At 40.2% G+C, this 23508-nt stretch overlaps 1 protein-coding gene across 6 annotated transcripts in view; it reads left to right on the top strand.

Annotated features, from left to right (window-relative positions):
* Positions 1-23508, top strand: part of Fndc3b (fibronectin type III domain containing 3B) — a 326246-nt gene that overhangs the window by 278549 nt on the left and 24189 nt on the right. For all 6 annotated transcript variants that reach the window (XM_071615472.1, XM_071615470.1, XM_071615471.1 and 3 more), the window contains 3 exons: positions 157-306; positions 4923-5203; positions 16446-16658. In XM_071615472.1, coding sequence (XP_071471573.1) covers positions 157-306; positions 4923-5203; positions 16446-16658 — 644 coding nt within the window. The remainder of the gene's footprint in view (positions 1-156; positions 307-4922; positions 5204-16445; positions 16659-23508) is intronic.

Here is a 23508-nt window from a genome sequence, read left to right as displayed (position 1 = left end):
TTTAGATTGAGTGTGTCTTTCATGCCTTTATTTTATGTATGTTTTTACAATATCCAAGGTGTGTTGCTCTTATCCCTAGTTAAGTTAGTTGAACGTGGACATGGTAGGATGTTTTTCTCAATGGGATTGTTAACTACTTGAATTTCTGCTCTCCAGAGCCCTGAAAGCTGTGGTGCTGACATCTCGGAGTACAGGTTGGAATGGGGAGAAGACGAAGAATCCTTAGAACTCATTTATCATGGAACGGACACTTGCTTTGAGATAAAAGATCTGTTGCCTGCTGCGCAATACTGCTGTAGACTTCAGGTAGGTGGACATTATGCAGACAGTACTCACAAGGACAAGCCTTCTGGGAAGGATACTTCAAGAAATCAACTCAAAGGCTGTCAGGAGGGATGATGGTGGGGAAGAGTCCTTTTAAATAAAAGTAAATGTGATTGTTTTGGTATTTGGCAGCTAGTTTCTGCTTCTCTAGGAGGCTCTAACTTGTAAGAACAAAACCAGATTCTTCTCTGCCATGCTTCTCACTGGAAGTATCTTGAACTTGAGGGTTTTTCAGTTCACTGAATGACTGAGTCCAAAGGAAGGTGGCACATGGCTCCTTGGGAAGGATGCCATCTGATTGCCCTGAGGCGTACACTTCAGTGGGAAAGCCACTTAGAATGACAAAAGACAGAATATGGGGCCAAAACCAAATATGAGAGTAATTTATACCAGTCTGCCTTAGATCACGTTCAAGCCTGGTTGTCTATAAGCTTCCACTTGGGAGTCCAAGTAGAGGAGCATCTGGAGCAAGGAGTCTTTAGAGTGACAGTAATCACGGGTTTACTTTTACTTCATCCTCCTGGATTGATGATCTTTTCCCTTTGTAAATCCTTAGTATTCTGAGAAAACAGGGTCCTTGGTCTCTTCCCATTTGTTCAGCACAGTTTCTTGGCACTACTTTGTGCCAAGATCAAAGGACAGAGAGATGAATCATATGTGGTGCAGACCTGGGAGAGTTCTCTCTTCACACACATGTACTTGTGGATAGAGGAGCAAAGATGGGAGACTTAGAGTCCCACCTGACTTAAGTTATGGGTCACGCTCCTTGTTGGTAGTGCACCCAGTGTGTTTTTGAAGTGGCCTTTTTGAAGAAGGTATTCCTTTCATATGTTAATTTGCCCCATCAAAGGAAGTTTCTTTTTGTTAACTCTGAAGCCTGTCTTATCTCAAAACATTTCTGATTAAACTCTTGTTGGGAGCATCCTTCCTTCCTTCTCCAGTGCAGCACCTGGGATGTCATTGTCCTTCTGTCTATGAGTCAGTGTCCCCCAACATTATCTGATCTTCATAATACTGGTGCTGAGTCATTGGGAAAGGTTAAATTATGCGCCACTCTCCTGCTTTTGGAACAGGCTAGATATAAATAAAGAGCTGTTTGCCACCACATAGAGCTTTTTGAGTTTTGGCATCTCTTCAATATGTTCTCCTACTTCCCTTTCTCTTTTCAGGGCGTATGTTCTCATTTAGCATGACTCTCCAAAATTGCATTGTCAAAGATACAGTGATCTGAATAGAACCTGCATAATAACCTTGCCTCTCTGTATTGACAATCAGGAGTAGAAAATATCTGTAAATGTCTGTTCTTGTTATAAAATAAGACCCTGTGAAAGGGGATAGCACTTCTAAGACCACATTGGTTTGCTAAAGAAGTGTTGTTAGGAAAAGAATTTCCATCTGTATAGGTTTCTTGAATCTGTGGACCACATATGCATAGTGTTCATTTGAAATGACTGGAAAGTTAGGTTAAACCCCATAAGTAAGTCATGTTAAATCTGATTTTTTTTTAATATCTGGCAAATAAAAAATAAATAACCTATACTGGGTTTTCTAAAAATTGAGTGAAACTCTTCTTGTTTTACCAAGGATTTTTTAAATTTTTGGATTCTTTTAAGAAGTAACAAAGTAATTCTAGTCCTAGGAGGCAGGTTTATATTGTAGTCGTACTATTACTTAGTAAAAGATGCTTTTAAATTTATTTTCCTTTGAAAACTGATAAAAAGAAGTACTATAAATCAAGAAAGAATTAAGCTAGTAAAAGAAAGTAGGATACTGGGTAGAATCCTGAAATAGAAAAAGAACATTACTAGGAAAAGAGAACATTATTGGCAAGGTTTAATCAGGTCTGTATGTAGTTAATATGACTGTACCAATGATAATTTCCTGGTTGAGGTCAATATCTGTGGCACATAAAATGTTAATATTAGGGAAAATAAAGTGATATATATATATATATATATATATATATATATATATATATATATATATGTATGTTCCTCTGTTATTTTTATAGCTTTTTGTAAATCTAAAATCAGTTCAAAATAAAAAGAGCTTTGAAAAAAAATAGGAAAAATGCTATTTTTGTTCAGGATTTTCCCAGTGGGAAGGAAGGGAGGTACCTATTGTTGGCCTGCCATTCGGCCATGATTTTGCTTGTAACCCAGTTTAATCATTGTAATACTTCAGTGAATGAGGTGTTACACTCCCCATTTTGTGGCTGAGGAAACTCTCAGACAGGGTAACTTGCTTAAGGTTACGTATTTGTTAAATGATAGACTCACGTTTGAACTAACTCCAACTCTAAAAAGCCGTATCCCTTTCCTTATATTGTATGATGATACAAGCAGAGACTTAGTTGACATGAACACTGGGCTCCACAACATCTTATTTTTCTGTCTGAGATAAATTTATATCGAAAAATAAAATCTCTACCATGCGCAAGGCACTGAGTCGATCCCAGCACCACCCAAAAAAAAAAAAAATCATCTCAAAATATAGATTCTTGAAATGATTTGTGACGTTAAAATTCTTCCCAATAGAGACTCAGGATATTTTCATGAAACACGATTAGCTATCACAAAATATTACCATAGAGTTTGAGAGTGAGTGAATGCGTAAGCTTGCTTGGAGTCGTATATTTTGTTTTAGACTTTTGATTTAAGAGCTTAGACTTACTTCCTTTAGTTTTATGATTTGTCTTTATAGCTTTCTTATGGAGTTAAAGAGAATGAGGTTTATAAGAAGGTTGCCAAATGTTTAAGAAAAAAAAATATGACATCTATTAAGCACATACTCTGTCAGTTCCAGCTCTCAGAAATACCACAGTGAACCAAACAGGCAACCTCACACTTATGGAACCTGTATTCTAATCAGAGAAGTAAATACATAAATTATCTACTATGTTGACGATCAGTGTTTCAATGAAATATAAAGCAACAAAGGGAAAAACAAAACAAGAAGGATCCCAAGGATCAGAGTGCAAGGGTGATTGCAAGTTTAAATAAGTGCTTCAGAGAGGGCTCCCAGAAAAGGTACCATTTGAGAAGGTTTGAAGGAGATGGTTGAGTGAACTGTGCAGAATTCTGGGGTAAAAGCTTTCTAGACATAGGGAGCAGCATATGCAAAGGCCCTGAGGCAGCAGCAAATTTAGTGTTCCTGTGGGACTACAAAGAAACCCTTGTAGTTAGAGCAGAGTAAGTGAAAGGAAGAGTAGCAGGCAATAAAGTCAGAGTGCTAATGGGTTTTTTTAGAAGGATGCTGATGAGCAGATAGGGTCTGTAGGCATCTGTAAGGACTTCCAAGTTTATTTTGAATAAAATGGAAAGCCACAGAAGAAATTTGAACTAAAAACCTTGACTGCATCAGTCTGATTGCTGTGAATACAGATTATGGGGCAGGGACTGGCACAGAAACCAGTAAGGAGGTCATTACATTAAGTAGATGAGAAAGTGTAGCAGGACTGGGATGGTACCAGATGGGCTTGTGGCCCAGACATAAGGTATGAGGGAGAAACTGGCATCCAAGGAAACTCAAGAGTTATGACTTGAGCGACAGGGAGGATGGAGAAGACCACAGGAGGTGCAGTGAGAACTTTTGTAAGGAGGAGTGGAGCACAATCAGGGGCCCTCTGGGTAGTTAAGTTAGAAATGCTGTTTGACATGTAAATGGAGATGTTCGATGGTAGTTGGATACAGCTACATTAGTCTGCAGTCAGAGCTGAGGTCAGAGCTACACATCTGAATCCGAAGGTAAAATATTAATGACATTCATGCTCTAGACAAGATGAGACCTCCAAGAGTTTAAAAAGAGGTAGAGTCCTGAGCTCGGGCATCCAGCAGGAGTAAGGGCAGTGGTAGCAACCAGCCAAGGAGATTGAGGAGAAGCAGCAGATAAAGCAGGAGAAACAAGAGCATAGTGTCCTGGAATCCACATCCATCGGTGTTGCCATAGCCAGGCATGCTCACCAGTCAGCTACTGCTGTCCAGTAAGGTCAGATGGGGACCATGAATTTCCTTCAGATACAAGTTTATCGTTCATGTGGAAAATGGTAAATACTATTTTAAAATCCCTATTGCTGTTCCCCAGCAGCACTGGCTTTAGAAGTAAGATAACTAGATTCCAGTCCAAGGTTTGCCTCTAAATCCGAGGCCAAAATTATTTAATCTGGCTGAGGTCCTTGCACTTTAAAAGACAGATAAGAGGGCTGGGGATGTGGCTCAGTGGTAGTACACTTGACAAGGAGGCACAAAGGCCCCAAGTTCAATCCCCAGCACCACAGAGAGAGAGAGAGAGAAGAACACTTACCATTTAATATCTATCCCATGTTATTGTGAAGACAGTACATTATGATCTGTGAGCTAAAGTGGGCCGTGCAAATAAAAAGTGTAGTTTTAAAATGATTAAAGGTGATGATATACCCATATTATCTTTTGCTTTATTAATGGAAGAAAGATGTGATTGGCATTTTTTGGAAAGTGGTTATTAGATTAAAATAAACATTCTCTCTCTATTACTGTCTAGAAACAGAACAGACTACTTTACATCACCTAGAATGTGCTCATGGTTTGATGTGGCCTTTGCCTCCCTCTTCTGTCTTTCAGGCCTTCAATCAAGCCGGAGCAGGGCCGTACAGTGAACTTGTCCTTTGCCAGACACCAGCATCTGCCCCTGATCCCGTCTCCACTCTCTGTGTCCTGGAGGAAGAGCCTCTCAGTGCCTCCCCTGACTCACCCTCCGTGTGCCTTGTACTGACCTGGGAAGAGCCGTGCAATAATGGGTCTGAAATCCTCGCCTACAACATTGACCTTGGAGATGCCAGCATTACCGTGGGCAACACCACCACCCATGTTGTGAAAGGTCTCCTTCCAGAAACCTCCTACCGGTGAGTGCAGGAGAGTAGAAGTAAAGCCATGCTGACTGCTCAGCCCTGGGGGCTGCACATCCTGAAGTCTAAGAGCCAAAGCCAAGGGTTCTAGCCATTCTTACACTGGAGGGTACTAACTGCAAATATGGCTTAAAAATTTGCATTGCTTTCTACTTATTGAGTCAGTTAAAAATTCATACAATTCTTAACCTCTGAAAGAGAATTTTAACTGCCACTTAAAATCAGTAATTCTTGACCACTTCTTTTCTCTGTGGTACTGGGAACTGAACTCAGGGTTGTTCTGCCACTGAGCTACACCCCAGGACCCCCTCCTGCTTTTGAGACAAGGTCTTGCTAAGTTGCCCAGACTGCCTTCAAACTTGTGATCCTCCTGCCTCAGCCTCCTGAGTCACTGCGATTACAGGCGTGTGCCACCACAGAAAGCCCATCACTTTTGTTCTTTGTGTGTTTTCACAGTGATTCATCTCATTCTGTGGCCACCTTGGTCCCCACCTGGAAGCAGGGCACTCCCATTCTTCTCAGTCCCCCATAACAGAGACCCCCATAACAGGGCCCCATAAGAGGCCCGGGAAAACAATTACCTCACACGCAATTGCACAAGCCCCAGTTAACATCTGCATTCTCTCCCCCAGAGCTGCTAACCTGGGAGCACCTTCCTCTTCTCACACTCCTATTTCTCCTTTGAGGCCCTTCAAAATTTCAAATAATTCAGCTCTGTCCCCAGGTTGCTAAAGCCCACTCAAAGCAAAAAGTTTGCAATTAGCAAGACCACATCATTAGAAGAAGTGCGGGAACCATCTCTGGTTATTCAAGTGTGCCCCAGAAGGGCTCCTGTGTTTTAAGGAGGTGTGAGAGTGAATGGCCTCAGACTGCAGCCATGAGCTAGATGTTTCTAGGCAATAAACTTATTCTGTGAGCCCCAGTTTCTTCTGCAAAATGATAACAAGGATTTACTTTTTCATCATTTTGTAAAGAATAAGTGAGTATCAAATGCTTCTAATAGGGCCCAGCAGGGCATTGCAAGTGCACATCAGTGAAACATTATAGTTTGATCAACATCAAGATCCTCATCCAGAAAAAAATTAGCTCTCTTCAGTAGGGCGAGGGAGTGAAGGGCAAGAGATTAACTTGCTGCCAAAAGAGGGGCTTCTCATTTTACCTATTTTTTTTTCTGCAGAGCTTACTGGTTCTGTGGTCTAATAGACTAGGATTTTTTCCCCCAGGAACTGAAGAAGGAAATCAGCTAATCAGCTGAAGATAACAAAAATCCCACCTGACATATTGTATTATCTTTGCCTCTGTTTCCCTCTTACCAGATCTTTCTTTTATGAGTAATTTATGTATTTGTTTTGCTTTCCAGAACAATGGCAGGCTTTTTTGTTTGTTTATACACTCTCATTCTTTTAAGAACTTGCAGTTGAGCTCAGTGTGCACTGTGGCTTTATCCAACACTCCCCGCCAGCCTTCAGAGCACTCACAGATTTGAGGTACTCTTAAGTAACAAGCCAAGAGGTGGTCACAATGTTATTTTCATCGTTTGGTGAAAATAACATTGTACACAAAGTCCTATTGGAGTTTCAGAGAGGATGATCCTTGCTTCAGAATGATCAGGATGGTTCTCAGCTCTGGGCCGAGCATCTGGACTTGAGAGCTTGGCATGTAGCTCAGAGGAAGAGCACTTTCCCGGCATGCATAGGACCCTGGGTTTGATTCTTAGCACCACACACATGAAAGAGAGAAAGAGAGAAGTAAGACTTGAGATGGAAACTGAATAAAGGGAGTGTACATACACAAAGAGGCAGGATGAGGGCACTGTTTCATTTTTAGTTTTTAGCCAATCCCAGAAAACCTTTTTCACCCCTGTTAATCAATTTTTCAGTGCCTGTGTCCAAAGCACTGGGTTCAGGTGCTCAGGAAATCCAGAGATGATTAAACCCAGATTCTGACCTCAGGGAATTTCCCCAGTGTGGATGCTCTAAGAATATCTGACCATGAAGTCAACCTGCTGCAGGAAGTGACCGAGGGATTCCATCTCCCAGCTGTTTCTAGGAGACCAGGTGTCAAGTGTTGTCCACCTTGATCCCTCAGGCCAGAACTTTGCAAAAGCTACACTTGTACAGACTTATAGGAAGTTTTTTGTCTTCTCCAGTCTGCACCCATCTCTACCCCAGAGAGGGCTCAAAGCCTTAGGTCAGTCCTATGAACATTCAGGTCCTAAGTTTATAAAGGGACTTTGGGGCAAGGTGTTAGCCCAAGAATTTCCCTTTTTCCTGACACTGGGCTTAAATAATTATAAAACTTTAAGATTTGTGTAAGGTAATACTGGCGGTCTGTTGATTTGCTAATCAATCTACAATAAAATGACTTAGAAAAAGAAATCTAGAGCTCAAAGGTTCAAATGAATGATGGATATTGAGAGTCTGTTTACAGAAAAACCAATTATAGTTCAAATGATCAAAAAATGTCTTCCTTGTAAGTGGCTGATGTAAAAACATGTTAGTACCTCAGAGGTTAATTCTGTTATGGAGAAGATGAAATGGTTTAATAATATAGGAACTATGGAAAGCTTAGATTAGAAAGTTAAATTTATTTAATGACAGTATAAATAATTTAGTACTACTGTGCTAGGGCTAGTATAGTATACTGAGCTGGAGAGAAAGTCATGTTTGGAGATATTACCTGTTAGCTTTACAGGGTGACTTACAAGATCCTGTTTTAGACAGATTGCATGAAAATTAAACAGCTATAGGAAAGACGCATCTTTGGCCCTAATCATTGCATGAATTCTTGGCCCAAAAAAAAACAGTTTGGCCCAAGTCTTTGTATTTTAGGCTATTAAAATAATTAATAATTAAGGTCAACCATTATACATTAGGAATTTAGTTTTCTGTTCATGGTTGGGTTCTCTAAGTACTATATGGTAGAATTCTGGTCATCCCCACAGCCTTATAATATTATGTTTCAAAAAAACAATTGCAATAGTTATAGTGACATACAAAATGAGTATTTCAAGGAACTAGGGGTGTAATTTTGGTCCAATCGATTTTTATCTCACCCTTTTCTGTCCCATAAATTGATTGAAATATAAGTGAACAGATCGTGATTTTCTAGACAAAAATGTAGACTGAAACATTTTAAGCAGGCCATGGAGCTTTGATAAAGGAAGGACTTGTGTTTTTTTGTGTTGTTGTTGTTTTTTTGTTTTCTTAATTTTGTTTGTTTTGTTTTTGACTTTCAGCAGTTACACATTGTTCTCACAGGGAGCTTATTCTTTCTCCTTGTGGTGAGGAAAGGATTGTGAACCTCTGTAATGAATCTACTGAGGCAGAAATGGGTTTTCAGCAGATGTGTCATTTCTCTTTTGGTACTTGTATTGTCCCTTGGTTTGCTGACAGGCCCTGGATTGGAATTTCAATGCTGGTTTTTGTTATTGTTGTTTTTATACTACTGGGGACTAAACCCAGGTATGCCCTACATAACTGGGTTTAGTCCCCAGTAGTATATTTTTTTTTATTTTGAGACAGGGTTTCACTAAGTTGCTGAGGCTGACCTCAAACTTGAGATTCTCCTGCCTCAGCCTCCCATGTAGCTGGGATTACAAACATGCACCCCTGCTATAATGGTGTTCTTTTTAAAGACATTACTTTCAAGTGTAGAAGTGAGTTTGAAATTTAATTTGTGTTTTAGTTTGAAAAGAGAAAAAAAAAGTTACTAGAAATGGCTTTCCTTTGAATGCGTCCAGCCACGTAGAGCTATACATAACCTTAGTGAGGTGAAGGAGGCCTGGGTCTCCTGGTATAGCCCCTTCTCAGCTCTGGGCCGAGCATCCCCAGGGACCATGGTATTGTTCCAGCTTCATCTAAACTCAGAAGCCAGGACTAGAGTGTAGCTCTCGAGGTGTGGCTCCTGGACCAGCAGCAGCAGCATCACACTTACTCATTAAAATACCAATCATCAGGCCCCGCCTCAGCACTGCAGAATCAGAAGCCTAGGGATGGGGCCTAGTATTATGCTTTATTAGCCTCTCAGGATAATTTGGTGCAAGTTAAATTTGAAAACCACTACCCTAGAGCAATAATTCTTAAATGTCAGTGTGAATCAGTTGCCTAGAGAATCTTTGCCAAATACCAGTGTCTGAGTCCCACTCTTGTAGACCATGATTAGTAGGCCCAGAAGGGAACTAAACATCATCTTCTTATAAAATGTCAGCTGTCTCTCAGCGAACTGTCACCATCATCCAAATCTTAGCTCAGAACAATTCCTGCTTCTTGATGACCTCTCCATCTGTGGTGCTCAGATCTCTGGGGATGGTATGACGGTCTCAGAGCAAAACAGGGCTGTTACCTTCCTACTTCTGTATCCTGAGCAATTAGTAAAGTTGCCCAAGATTCCCTTTTTTGGCAATCTCATTATATGTCTGACTCATGATAAGCTGGCAAACAACCCAAATGTAAAGTAGATTTATTTCTTGTGCTCATTTATGCTTTTTGCTGAGTAAAAAGAGAATGAAAACATTATTTTTTTCCTTTCTATGCGATAAGTGCTATGTAAGTGAATCATAGATCCTTTCACTGTGACAAGAGGAGGCAAGTTGTGAATAATTCACAAGTAACAAACTGGAGTTACCCTTGACTTCAATCCCTCACTTACTGTCTCTGTGACCTTTGGCAAGGTATTTAAACTCTGTGTGTCTCCATTTCCTTATATGCAAAATGATGGTAACAATTTTAACTACTTGGAAGAGTTGTTGTGTATTAATAAGATTTCAGGCACCTAGTCTAGTGCCCAAAACATAAGCATTTAGTGAATTATCTGTTAGTAACATTTGTAGGGAAGAAATGAGTCAGAAAGCAGGTCACCACCTTGCTATAGGTTGGCTCCTGCATGGACATCTAGCATTTGCTCTAAGCCATGGAAGACACTTAAGGTTTCCCCTAATGCCTAGGTCTTTGATCCATTTTGAGTTGACTTTCATGCAGGATGAGGGATAAAGGTCTAATTTCATTCTTCTACATAGGAATAACCAATTTTCCCATTTGTTAAAAAGGCTATCTTTTTCTCCAGTGTATATTTTTGACACCTTTGTCAAGGATCAGATGTCTGTAAATGTGTGGATTTGTCTCTGTGTCTTTTGTTCTTTACCATTGGTCTATGTGTCTGTCTTGATGTCATTACTGTGCAGTTTTTGTTCCTATAGCTCTGTAGTATAATTTGAAGTTAGATTTTGATATACCTCTACCATTCCTTTTATGGCTTAGAATTGCCTTGACTATTTTGGGTCTTTTATTCTTCCAAATGAATTTTAAGATTGTTTTCTTTTTTTAGTTCTCTGAAGAATGTCATTGGTATTTTGATGGGGATTCCATTAAATCTGTATATTGCTTTTGGTAGTGTGACCATTTTAATAATATTAATTCTCCTTATCCATGAACATGGAAGGTCTTTCCTATCGTCTAAGGTCTTCTTCGATTTTCTATAGTAGACTTCATTATAGAAGTCGTTCACCTCCTTGGTTATATTTATTGCTAAGGGGTTTTGTTTTTGCTTTTTGTTTTTTGTTTTGAGACAATTGTGAGTGGAATTGTTTTTCTGATTTCTTTCTCAGCAGATTCATTGTTGTTATATAGGAAAGCTATTGATTTTTGTATGTTGATTTTATAATTTGCTACTTTGCCAGATTTGCTTCTTAGCTCTTAACAGTCTTATGTCATCATTCCCTGTTATGAGGATTAGGAAGTTATTTTCACACATTACCGTTTTTCACTCTAAAACAAAGGAGACAATACTTGCCTTTGTCCTCACCTCCTTCAGCTTTCTCAGCCTTCAGTACCCAGAGTTCTTCATGTTTTTCCCAGGATACAAGACACCACCCTATTTTATCAGTTCTCAGTTTTATTTCATTTTTGATTGTCCCTTTGTCATTAAAACTAATTAATGTTAGCTCGGTGTATCAGCTGCACAGGAAAATGGTTTTCATGAATTTTTTACTGAAACAAAATGTAGTTTTATAAAAATGGAAGGATAGGTTGAACTGAGTATTTTAGAGTCTAGGTGTTTGGTTTCAGGACTACACACTGTTTGAATAAAGTGAAAACAAACTTGTTGACTTTTCTAAACGTCTGCTTCATTGGCAAAAGGCAGTGGTTGAATTAAAAGTATGGTTTGAAATGATCTTTTGGTCAGATTTGTACCTGTGATAGGTCCAAGTTACGATAGGAAAGTGTGGTGGGCAGAGGAAGGCCTTTGAACCCCTTGAACCTCAAGGGACCAACTCCACATCCCAGTCTGACCTGTGTCCAACATAAAATCAAGGTTAAGTGCCTGCACTTAGCTGTGCTTGTAAATTGGATAAAGTGATCTGCCTCGTTGGACCAGAGTAGAAATTAGAGGCAGTATTGCATGTATCAGATCTAAACTGCATACCCAGTAGCTGCTATGTCATTAGGTCACCTTCCTAAGCTCTTTGAGTTGACTGTAGTGCCATCACCTCTAAAAGCAGAGATCATAGTTCCTACTCCAGAGCGTGGTTTGCAGCTTGTTGGTTGTGGTGCTTTCACTGCTCCTATTCTCATCCACCCCTGGGCTTTCATCCAGACTGCTTCCCTGGGGGTGGTTTAGGAGGAAGCCAGTCCTCTTGGCCATAATTCAGAAGAAGGACTGAAACATGTTATCAGCAGGCTGGTCACATCATAGAGTAAGGCATGGCCGTCGTGGGCTAGGAAGGAGAGGTGCCTGTGTGTGCCAACACTGTGCCCTTCCTCCTGCTTGCTCAGCACACTTCCTGCTCTGTTGGAGGAATAACAGTCTCTGAAGAAATCAGAAGGATAACAGTTCTGCAAATTAGCATTTTAAAGTTCACCAAAGTGCTTTTGGCCACCTTGAATCCTTTTCTGATTGTATCTTGAAGTATAAGATGTTAGAAATTAGTGCCATGCACGGTGGCTCATGCTCATAATCCCAGCTGCTTGGGGGGCTGAGGCAGGAAGATGGCAGATTGAGGACAGCTGGGCAACTTAGCAAGACCTTGAAGTGCTGGGGATGTAGCTCAGGATAGAGCGCCCCTGGGTTCAACCCCTCCCTCAGTACCACATACACACATAGAAAAAAATTAAAAGATATCCCCAATGTCCTTTAGTTAAATAATTCGGTAAGTGTGGCAAATATGATATTGTTCCCTTCTTATAGATGAGAAAACTGTTGCTTAAAGATGTTAGACAATTTCCCTGAAGACCTTCCCCAAAGTGACTGGCAGGATTCCCAAAGAAATTGCACTCCTAAAGAGAATTAAAATGCTGCCACGTTATTTGTTTTGGTGGTAGTGGGTAATGGTGAGGATTGTGTTTTTAAGGCTAAGATTATATGCCTAGCAAATGCTTCTCAGTGAAAGGTCAGAGAATCATAGAGCTAGAGACATAAGGAACTATAGAGGCTTTGGGGAAATAAGTGAATTCACAGAAGAAATAAAATCATCTTGATACTTGTATTTTCTGATCTTTAAAAGAAATCCTTAAAAATGACTCATATCTCATAATTTTTGTTATATTTTGTTTAGCAGAGTAGAACAGCAGTTTTAAGCAACTAATGACCTCACTTCCTTTGATGTGTTAAAGTAACTAAGGACTATTTAAGATGCATAGAGCAAAAGAAAGGCTAAGGCTGCTTGGAGTACAAAATGAGCTTGTCTCAGAAGGACTGTGGGCCAGCAGATGGCAGAAAGCACCTTGACCTCTAGACTCTATTTGCACCTGTGCCTAGGGTAAAGGAAAGGAATGGTGGGTTGAACACTGGAAGGACCTTAAGAGAAATCTTGTAGTTGAGTAAATTTGTTATACCATTGAGGAAAAACCACAACTTACTGTCTGGTTTCTCTTCCTGAGAAGAGAAAGAGGGTAGTCATTTCTGCCATCGTGATGATTTTAAAGATTTTTCCTTTCCAGTGGCAAGAACAGTTGTTATTTTCCAATCATGGGAAGAAAATCTTATATTAATATCATTAAAGCAATTTTATGAGACTCAAGAAGCAAGAATTTTTTAATCTTTCAGTGTTATTCTGAAAGATTAAATTGCTTATAAAAAAGACCTTATGCAAACCCCAGTAAAACAGAATCTAGGAAAAGTAAGGCCCTTTGTAATGGGGTTTTTCTGTACTTTACCACAGATAAGTATTTGCTAAATTCCACACCATGAGGCAGATATCATCTAGTTGTGGGTGCTATGAATAAAGATGTTATAAACATATGTGTGAAGGTTTGCGTATTAATTTCTCTAGAGTAAATACCTAAGAGTGGGATTGCTAGGTTATATGATAATGGTACATTTTGTGCTGTAAGGGAACTCTGTTCTCCAGTGTGGCTAACCATTTTTCATTCTCATCAGCAAAATAATAAAGTTCCAGTTGCTTCTTATTGTTGTGTGTGGGTGTGTGGGTGTGATGTCAAACATCTTTTGTGTCCTTATTTACTATCTATAAAAACTCTTTACCTAATTCATGTTCCATTTTGAGCTCACTTTTATATCAGGTATAAGTTGAGGTTTATTTGTTTCTTCCTGAATGTCCAGTTGTTCCCACACTATGTATTGAAAAGATTCTTCTCTCTCCATAAAATAACTTTTACACCTTTGTCAAAGATCAAGTGCCACATCTGTGTGGGTCTATTTCTGGAGTTTGTGTTCTGTTGCCTTGATCTGTGTGTCTGTCTCTCTTCCATGCTGCCTTGATTACTGTAGCGTTTGGTAAGTTCTAAAATCAGGTATTGTGATTCTTGCAAATTTATTATTATTTTTCAAATTTGCACTAACTAGTTCCTTTGACTTGCCACATAACTTATAGAATCAGCTTGTCCTTATCTCCTCTGTTAATCCTGCTGTGAGCTGGGTGCACTGACCAACACTGTAACCCCAGGGTACTCCCAGCAACTCCAAAGGGTGAGGCGGGAGGATCACAGGTTGAGGCCAGCTCTGGCAATTTAGCAAGGCCCTGTCTCACAATAAAATAAAAAAGGGGTAGTAATGTAGCTCAGTGGTAGAACTCTTGCCTAGCATGTGGGAGGCCCTGGGCTCAATCTTCAGTACCCTGCCTCACCCTCACCCCCCCAAAAGAACCAAAAGAATCTTGTGGGGATTTTGTTTGAATGTTTTGAAGTGCAAGGCCACTACAGGTCAATTGGGGGAGAATTAATAATTTTATTGTGAAGTCTCCAGTTCATGAATACTATATGATTCTATTTGGATAGGTATTTAGTATTCCAGCATTGTCTGTGGTTTCCATTTATTTTGTTTCTTTCCTGTGTGTTACCCGCCTCCACCCCATACCCTACAACGCACTCCACCCTGTCCCACTGGCTGGGATGTCTAGTTAGTGCTGTTGAACAGGAGTGATGAGAGTAGGCACCCTTGCTCCTTTTCTTAAAGGGAAAATATGTAATCTTTCATGGCTACTGTGATGTGGGTATTGAAGAAGCTCCCTTCTATTCCTAATTTGCTGAGAATTTTTATCATGAATATGTTGGATGTTGTCAGATGCTTTTCCTTTATCAGTTGATATAATCTGGTTTTTCTTCTTTAGACGATCAATATGATGGGGGAAAATGGTAGAATAGAAAACAGGAAGAAAAGAAAAGAAGACTAGAGAATTTCCCCCATTCTCTGAACCTTTAGAGATACCCTTTCTGCTTTGAGGTAGACTTTCGTAGAATTCTTTCTTTGCACACATCCACTCCTGAATTTAGTCTTCATGAGTTCAGGCTAGAAAATAATGGAGGGGGAAATGGCAAGTTCTCTATTGATTTGGTAAAATTAAAATTATATACTTCCACAAATCTGCCACCTATGATATGATTTCCAGAGTTCTTAAATATCTACATCCTTTTGTACAGGTTTAATAGCTACATTCAGTGAGGAACACAGGGTAGAAGAAGGTGCCTTGGGTCTGGGGATGTAGCTCAGTGGTGGAGCACTTGCTTAGCACTCACACAGTCCTGGGTTGACTCCAGACCTGTGGGAAGCTAACAAAATGTGCAGTCCACACAGACAGGGGGTTGAGGGAAAGGACAGCAGTGTCATCAATGTGGCATTTGATGGCCTGGAGGATTTGTTTCAGTCAACTAGTTAGGAAATGTAAAGGAAGAAGGAAGATAGGAATAATATTCCCACTGTACTTTTAAACTGTATTAGATGTTAAATTTCTAGACCATAAAGGTGATGTTAATATGTCTTTACTCCCCATAACACTGTGCACATAGGAAACTCCCAGTTGGGATTTTTACACATCTGAATGGCGTCCTGCTATAGCAGTGGCTGCTTAAGGGGCTCTGGCGGAGGACTTCAGAGTTGTTGGGTGAGGCTGGAGAAAGGGAGTGTTTTAGTCAGCTTTTTCACCTCTGTGACTAAAGGACCAACCAGAACAATTATAGAGGAGTAAAATTTTCTTAAGAGCTCATAGTTTCAGAGGTCTTAGTCCATAAAGAGCTGGCTCCATTCCTCAGGGCTCAAGGTGAGGTAGAACATCATGGTGGAAAGGTGCTGAAGGGAAGCAGCTCACATCATGATCAGATAGCAGAGAAAGAGATCTCCACTTTCCAGATACAAGTACATACCCCAGAACCACGCCCCCAATCTTCTCCTCCCCCCAGCCACACTGTGCCTGTCTATAGTTGCCATACAGTTAATCCCATCAGGGGATTGATTCACTGATTGTGTTAATACTCTCACAACTCAATCACTTCTCCTCTGCACCTTCTTGCATTGTCTCATATGAGCTTTTGGAGGACACCTCACATCCACACTATATCAGGGAGTGAAGGGCTCTGTTTTAGAGTTGTTGTCCGGTGTCTGACTCTGAAGGAGACTCGTTTGTTCTCCTATTTAATCTTCTCTTTGTAAATCATCTACTTCCAAAACTGATTTTGAGGTAGCTAAATAGTAGCTAGAACAACTACTATTTAGAAGTATATCGTTAGGATATCTTCCCTCAGACAAGAAACTTTTTCCCCCTCATTAAGGGATATCTTCTAATGTTTTTGTTGTTGTTTTGTTTTGCTCTTACTTTCTAGAATGGAGAGTGTATAATCTGCCCTACCCAGGTCTTGGTTTTGAATTACTCATTTTGTTTTTCTTTATCCCATAGCATTGCTTTAGGGACAAGTAATAAATACTCTGTTCGATGATTTTGATTTGTTTATTTTGATTGAAGAATTGCTGCTTCTTAAACTTGTATTGTCATCTTCCCCCCTTTCTCCAGGATCAGAATTCAGGCTATAAATGAAATTGGAGCTGGACCATTTAGTCAGTTCATTAAAGCGAAAACTCGGCCATTACCACCCTCGCCTCCCAGGCTAGAATGTGCTGCAGCTGGTCCTCAGAGCCTGAAGCTAAAATGGGGAGACAGTAACTCCAAGACGCACACTGCCGATGACATAGTGTACACTCTGCAGCTGGAGGACAGAAACAAGAGGTATGGGGCTGAGGGCACGCCAGGGACTTCTTGGCCTTGGCATGGGGTGAAGTCTCAACTCATTCTGTCTTACTCACTTTCTCTTAAACACTCTTCCTCCTCATTCAAAGAAGGGGCTGTGTATTTGACTCTCGCATTTTATTCCCAAAGTTGTCCCCTCCATTTTCCATTTAGAATTTCTAAGCATTCAAAAGATCCTGATTTCCCTGTATGTGTAGTATATGTATTCTTTTCCCTTCATAAAGCCAAATAATGGAGAGAAATAAGAAAGGAAATTGTCAGGTTCAAATCCACTCTATGAAATAATGTATATTAGTCACGAGTACAGAGGGAGATAAGAATCAGGAAGAGATGTTACCTCTTTAAATATTCAGCGACTGCTGGGACAACATGTTTACAAATCTGTGGATGATGTACAGATGAGGATTTTGCTCTGTAACTGTGGGCAATGCAAGATCAAATTAACCAGAGCAAATAGGAGATATTTTATGAGTGTTTCCATGGCCAGAAAACACTTGTGGCTATAGAAATCAAATCCAGCCTTTTGTGACATTATTTGTTTAACCTAACTTCATTTCCTCTGAAAATGGCCAATCAGAAGATAGGCGGCTGAACTGTATTTGGGGATGATCAGATGCTGAGCAAAAGTTAATGATGACAGAATGTTCCATTGCCAAAGGTCCTGATCAGAGAGTCAAGCAGAGGGGTTGGGGGATCACCGTACAACTAAGGTAGCAATGGAGGAAACAGCATGCTTCCCCTTGCCGCCGAAGCACAGAACCAGTGCTGGAATGGAAGCATCTCTGGAATTTCCTCTTTGTGCTTTATAGTATTCTGTTTACATGGGGTCCTAGTTCCCACAGGATTCCCCATCCAATCTCAGCCTTCCACTCTGTAATCAGGTTTTGATTGATTTGGGTGTAGTGGAGTCTGGGGGCCTTCTGTAGAGACCAAGGTTCAAAAAACACTAGGGAGCCTGCTGCATCTGTTCTCACAACCACTGCAGTACACCAGGCTTCATAGAGACAGCTCCAGGCCACATCAGGGTTGGCCAGGCACCAGGAAAAACAATCTGTCATGGGCAAAGGAGGTCATAAGAAGCTGAAAGACAAAATGTCATCATACGCATTCTTTGTGCAAACTTGCTGGGAGGAGTTCAAGAAGCAGCCCCCTGATATCTCCAGTCAACTTCTCAGAGCTTTCAAGGAAGTGCTTAGAGAGATGGGAGACCATGACTGCTAAGAAGAAAGGGAAATTTGAAGACATGACAAAGACGGACTAGGCCTATGATGAAAGAGGCTTGAAAATCTATACCCTCCTAAGGGGGAAACAAACAAGAAGTTCAAGGGCCCAACACACCCACGAGACTTCCTTCAACCCTCTTGTTCTACTCTGAGTATCATCCAAAGAAGAGCCCGGCCTGTGCAATGGTGGGATTGCAGAGAAGCTGGGAGAGATGTGGAAACAACACCACTGCAGATGAAGCAGCCTCAGGAAAAGAAGGAGCTGAAGGAAAAATAAGAAAGAATGTAGCTGCACACCCAGCTAGAGAAAGCCTGCTGCAAGAAAGGGAGTCATCAAGGCTGAAAAAGGAAAAAGAGGCAAGAACGGCACCATGAACAGGAAGGGAAGGAGGGAGGTGTGAAGATAAGGTGATTGTGCTTGAGTTGGTTCCTGTGAAGTTCTTTCCCTGTCTGTAAAGCGTGGAACTCCTTGAACATGGCTCATTCCTTTAAAAAAAAAAATTGAAATGTAAGGCTGTGGTAGATTTGTTTTTAGATTGTACAATGACCTTTTTTATGTAGTTAACCACTACCAAATGCACCAAACACACTACCAAATGTGTCTTTATGTAGCCCTGTCCTGGTGATATTTTCAGCAGCCGTGATCCTTGCCAGGTACAGTATGGGGAATATAACTTCACGTGGAAACTTGTTCAGCACAAATTAGTTATATATGAGTTCAGGTGTTTTTTCAAGTTCAGAAGTCTCTGGTGCAGCTTACATGAAATACTTATTGTTCTGGTAACAGTATTATTTTGTAATTGGGAAAAAGGTTGCATTTATTCTGTTGACATTCTGAATGTGTCTAAGTAAGTACAATGTCTTATTAGTAAAAAGAAGAGGATGGGGGAAGAAAGGGAAGTAGGAAAGGAAGAAAAATATCCTCACGAATAATGATTGAACAAATAGTACCACAGGGGAAAGGGTCTAGGTATTAGGAGAAGCAGTGGCCGTCCTCCAAAGATGGAGGCACAAAGAACAGGGAAGGTTTCATTTGAACTTGATTTTGAAATGCCTGGCAGATCCAATAGTTTGAAGACAGGAGAACAAAAAGTGACTGCTCTATTGGAAACTGGTGCTGGTATAGAAAGCACAGAGAGAGCAGTGCTCTCTCCTGACAGGTTCATTAGAGATTAAATTCATTTTCCCTCATGCACAAGATCACTCATCCCACGGTGCTAGATTTCTTTGGATGTGTTTTCATAGGATGATTATTTTCTTATGAGGAACTCCTCAACTGGAGAAGGCTGGCGAGAACAGAAGAGAAACCACTATAAGTATATAAAGCTAGCCTTGGGGGTGAATTTTAAATGAGTCTTACATTTTTTCCCCAGGCTTCATTGATGATGGAAAGCACCATCCTTAGAGAATATCTTTAGAAAAATATCTGTATAAAAAGAATATCTGTAGAATAAGGGAAGCACAGAAGAGTCGCTGAAGCTGATAGCCGAGTTGGGATCACATCCAGCGCCTCACACTCACACCGCCTCTGCTGCTACCTCCAGGGAGGCAGGGGGCCAGGCACCCCCATCTGGCTGCAGTCCTTCCCTATGGGGCAGCCATCCATGGTGGCTCATGGAGAACTCTACAGATGTGTGGTCCAATCTAAGGCTTTATGTGATACAGAACAGCTCCTGGGCACACAACAAAAGCTCCACAAGCACTCGTCCAAATGAGTGTGCTGTCGTGAGGCATTTAAATATGCCAGGCAGAAAACAGTGCAGAAACCTAGTGATCAATACATTCTCCCCAGCCGCCCCAAATAAATAAAGCCCGACTGGCCTTGTTCATCAAATAAATGATGCCTAAATTTAAGTGGCAATTTAAGAAATCTGACCATTACAAACAATATTTTTCTTAATTTCATGAGCTAGGATCCAAATTTATCTTTTCTAAATTAGATTTGCCAGTGCTCTCAGAAAGTTATTAAAGTGATGGGAATACAGAGCTTAATAAATTCTCATTCTATTTGTGGAATAATTTTATTCTGGGATTTAATAGTATGAGACAGCCTAGTTTTAGTTGGAAGATGACCTTCCTCTTTGTCTTGAAAGGGAACTCTTGGAGTGAGTGACCTTGCATCCAAGACTTTAGATTTGAATCTTGACTCCTAAGGATCAGGAAGAAGCCATTTGAGTTGGACTCATTATAACGTTTGGTGTTAGCCTCGCTTTGTCAATTCTGGCCTTCACCTGGGTCACTGGGACTTGGCCTGGCCTCTCCAGGTGAAAGAGCAGTGCCTTCTTCCCAGGCAGCAGCTGGCTTTTTCAGCAAGCTGGTTGCTAGAGCAGTTTCTAGCCACGGCTGGCAGGAACTCTGCATGTGTTCTACAGCATGCACGTTAAGTTCATTAACCAAGTTCTTGCTGTGAATGTGGCAAAAAAAATACATCCTGCTGAGGCCAAGGTGAGAACCAAAGATAGGTTCAGTTGTGGTTTTATTTTCTTTCTTGTCAGCTCTCAAAGTATTTCTTTTTTTTTTTTTTTAATTGGTTGTTCAAAACATTACAAAGCTCTTGACATATCATATTTCATACATTAGATTCAAGTGGGTTATGAACTCCCTTTTTACCCCAAATACAGATTGCAGAATCACATCGGTTACACATCCACATTTTTACATAATGCCATATTAGTGACTATTGTATTCTGCTACCTTTCCTATCCTCTACTATCCCCCCTCCCCTCCCCTCCCATCTTCTCTCTCTACCCCATCTACTGTAATTCATTTCTCTCCTTGTTTATTTTCCCATTCCCCTCACAACCTCTTATATGTAATTTTGTATAACAATGAGGGTCTCCTTCCATTTCCATGCAATATCCCTTTTCTCTTCAAAGTACTTCTTTTATGCTGGAGAGGTAGCTCTTTTCCTAGCATCAGCAAGACCTGAGTTCAATTCCCAGTACCTCCTACCCCAAAAAAAGGTTCCTAGTAAAATATTTGTTTTGCCATGACCACATTACTAACTCGTCACTGGGCATTTGAGAAAAGAGTAGCTGATGTCTGAGTTGTACAGCTGTCCTTGCCAGCTATTTAAGTATTCGTAACCACTGTGCAAGCTAATAACTCCATGCTTGGTGATGGTCAGATTAAAGAGTTGCATCAGTTTTGCTTCCTAAACCATGACTTTCTCTTTCTTCATCCATGAAGAGGTTAAAGTAGATAATGATCTCTGATGTCCTTCCCACCTATCCATCTTAAAGCAAGGAATCTTTATAAACCGTGTGTGAACTAAATTTTTTGCAAAAATATGTCCCTTGTAAATGATTTGGGCACGTTATCTAATTATCTTCATATTTTGAGCTTTTGCATTTCACAAGTAAGAAAATAAGAAAGATACCAACTTACCGTAAGAGTGACTACTTAATGTCTAAAACCCCTAAGATCTTGTTGCATCTGTGATGTACTCATTTATGTTTATTTATATGTCTTTCAAACCATAGAAAATGCCCCCAAGACTTAAAATAATAATGTTTGCTCAAAAATAATATTTTTAAACTTTATAAAGGAAACTTCTATTTAGTGAGCACCTATAAAGTACCAAACACTAAGAGCTTTCTCTGTGTTATTTTAGTTCTCAAATAAAAGGTAAAATGTAAAAAGTGAAATGTGCTAGCACTTTTCTCTCTGTCCCTATGTCTGTCTGTCCCTCTCTTAAGGATAAGCCTATTTCATGTAGATTGGAGTGATCCCACAGGGCTTCTTGCCACAGCCCCTACCTCCAGGTAAATCAACCTAGAATTCAACCCAGATCATCTGAACTTGCTGTGTGAAAAGTTTCACTTCTCTTGACTAGGACATTTATTTCCCTTGTATTCAAGTTTCTGACCTGTAAGGTCTGCAGTCCACATTTAAGTAGCAGCTTTAAATCTGTGCTTTATACTTACAGAACTAGATTTACTTAGAGATTAGATTATGAGTATTCATTCAATCAGCAATTTTTTTCTTGAATTGCTGCTATGTGTTAGGTCCTATGAGGTATGTGACCTAGCTATAAGAGCTTATCTTACTGAGGAAATGAATTAACATTAAACAGTGAACAGACAACACAGGAAATTTTATTTAATTTCAACAGATAAACAAAAATCAGATTAGTTTGGCCTTATAGTGATTTAGTCTATTATTCTTAACAGATCCAACCCAGAAGATCTGAATGGCTTTCATTCCCATGTTATGCAAGAAAAATATATGCCCCAAGTAAGCATTTTCATAATGCTGTGTTAACCTAATACAGGCACTAGAATAACAGGATCAGCTCGTGTGTTCTAAGATTATAGTGTTGTAGCAATTATTTTGAAGATGCATTTGTCTGTGTTACTGCAGTGAAATGTTGTGCTGCCCTGACAGAATTGGAGTTGATGCCAATCCTGACCCTTGCAGGGTCCATGTTCCCCGATAATTATACACAGTGCTGAGGAGGGAGGAACGTAAATTCCAGGAACACATTTGTGGTTAATCTGTTGTTCAGGGTTAGTCAGACAGCCAATATTTTTTAAAGCTAGTATCCAACAAAGCGAAATTGAGCTACAGAGTAGATAATTGTTGCATGCTCTCTATTGACTTGGCTTGGCCCATGACACTTTCCCCTAGGCCAGGAAAAGTGGAAGGGATTTGCAGTGTTGACAGCAAGATGCGTGTTGACCTTTAGCAGAAGAAAACTCCTGCATCTTTGTGGTTTTGGTGTTTCTTCAAACTCAAAATAATACTTGTTAACTAGCAAAGGTGGCTGGTGTGTATGCTAACTGAGGGAAGAATGGATTTTCTCAGTGTTTGCCTGTTATAAAACAGACTCCTGCTTGCATTTCTTAGTGTGCTGCCAAGTTCCATGACACAGATGTGAGGCAACAACCCAGCCTGCAAGAGACCCTCAGCATTTGTTTCCTTTGCCTCTCTGGATTAGACCCCAGTCCACATGATCATTCTGGTTGGATAAATGGCATTTCTATAATTCAACCCCTCAAAGGCAGCTCTGGTTCTTGACGCAGATGTCAAATCTCTTATAATCCCTGATCTACTACTAAATTTCAAGATGATAGAAGCATATCCCCTAACTTATCTTTGCCATAGTTTCCCCTTCTATAAAATGAAGTAGTGATGCTGGTCTCCAGTCCCTAGTTAACAGGAGAAAAAAAATCAGAAATATTTTTATTTATTTAAAAAAGGAACATTTAAAAAATCTACAAAACAAAGAGTATTGCTGGTTTAGTCAGCCTCGGGCTAAAATGTGGTAAATAAGCTATTTGAGATTTTAACTGAACCAGAAATAGAATCCAAATTAGTCCTTAACCTCTCACTTAAATAAAAAATAAATAAATGGTGGAATGGAAATGAACAGCATTTTCCTCAAATTGAGGCAAGGTCACTGAAACAGAAGTGGACAAATAGTAACCTTGAAGATAAGATTCACTTCATGTATTTGAAAGCAAAGTGGGAGGTTTCAAGCTTCTCTAGTGGTCTTTAGAGATTCTGATGTCAGACCTGGTAGCATAGGCCTGAGAGGAAGATCACAAGTTTGAGGCTAGCATCAGAAGCTTAGTGAGACCCTGTCTCAAAATAAAAACAAAAAG

The sequence above is a fragment of the Marmota flaviventris genome, chromosome 8 (genome assembly GCF_047511675.1).
Source record: "Marmota flaviventris isolate mMarFla1 chromosome 8, mMarFla1.hap1, whole genome shotgun sequence".
NCBI classification, from domain to species: domain Eukaryota; kingdom Metazoa; phylum Chordata; class Mammalia; order Rodentia; family Sciuridae; genus Marmota; species Marmota flaviventris.
This window is presented reverse-complemented; position numbering and strand designations above follow the sequence as displayed.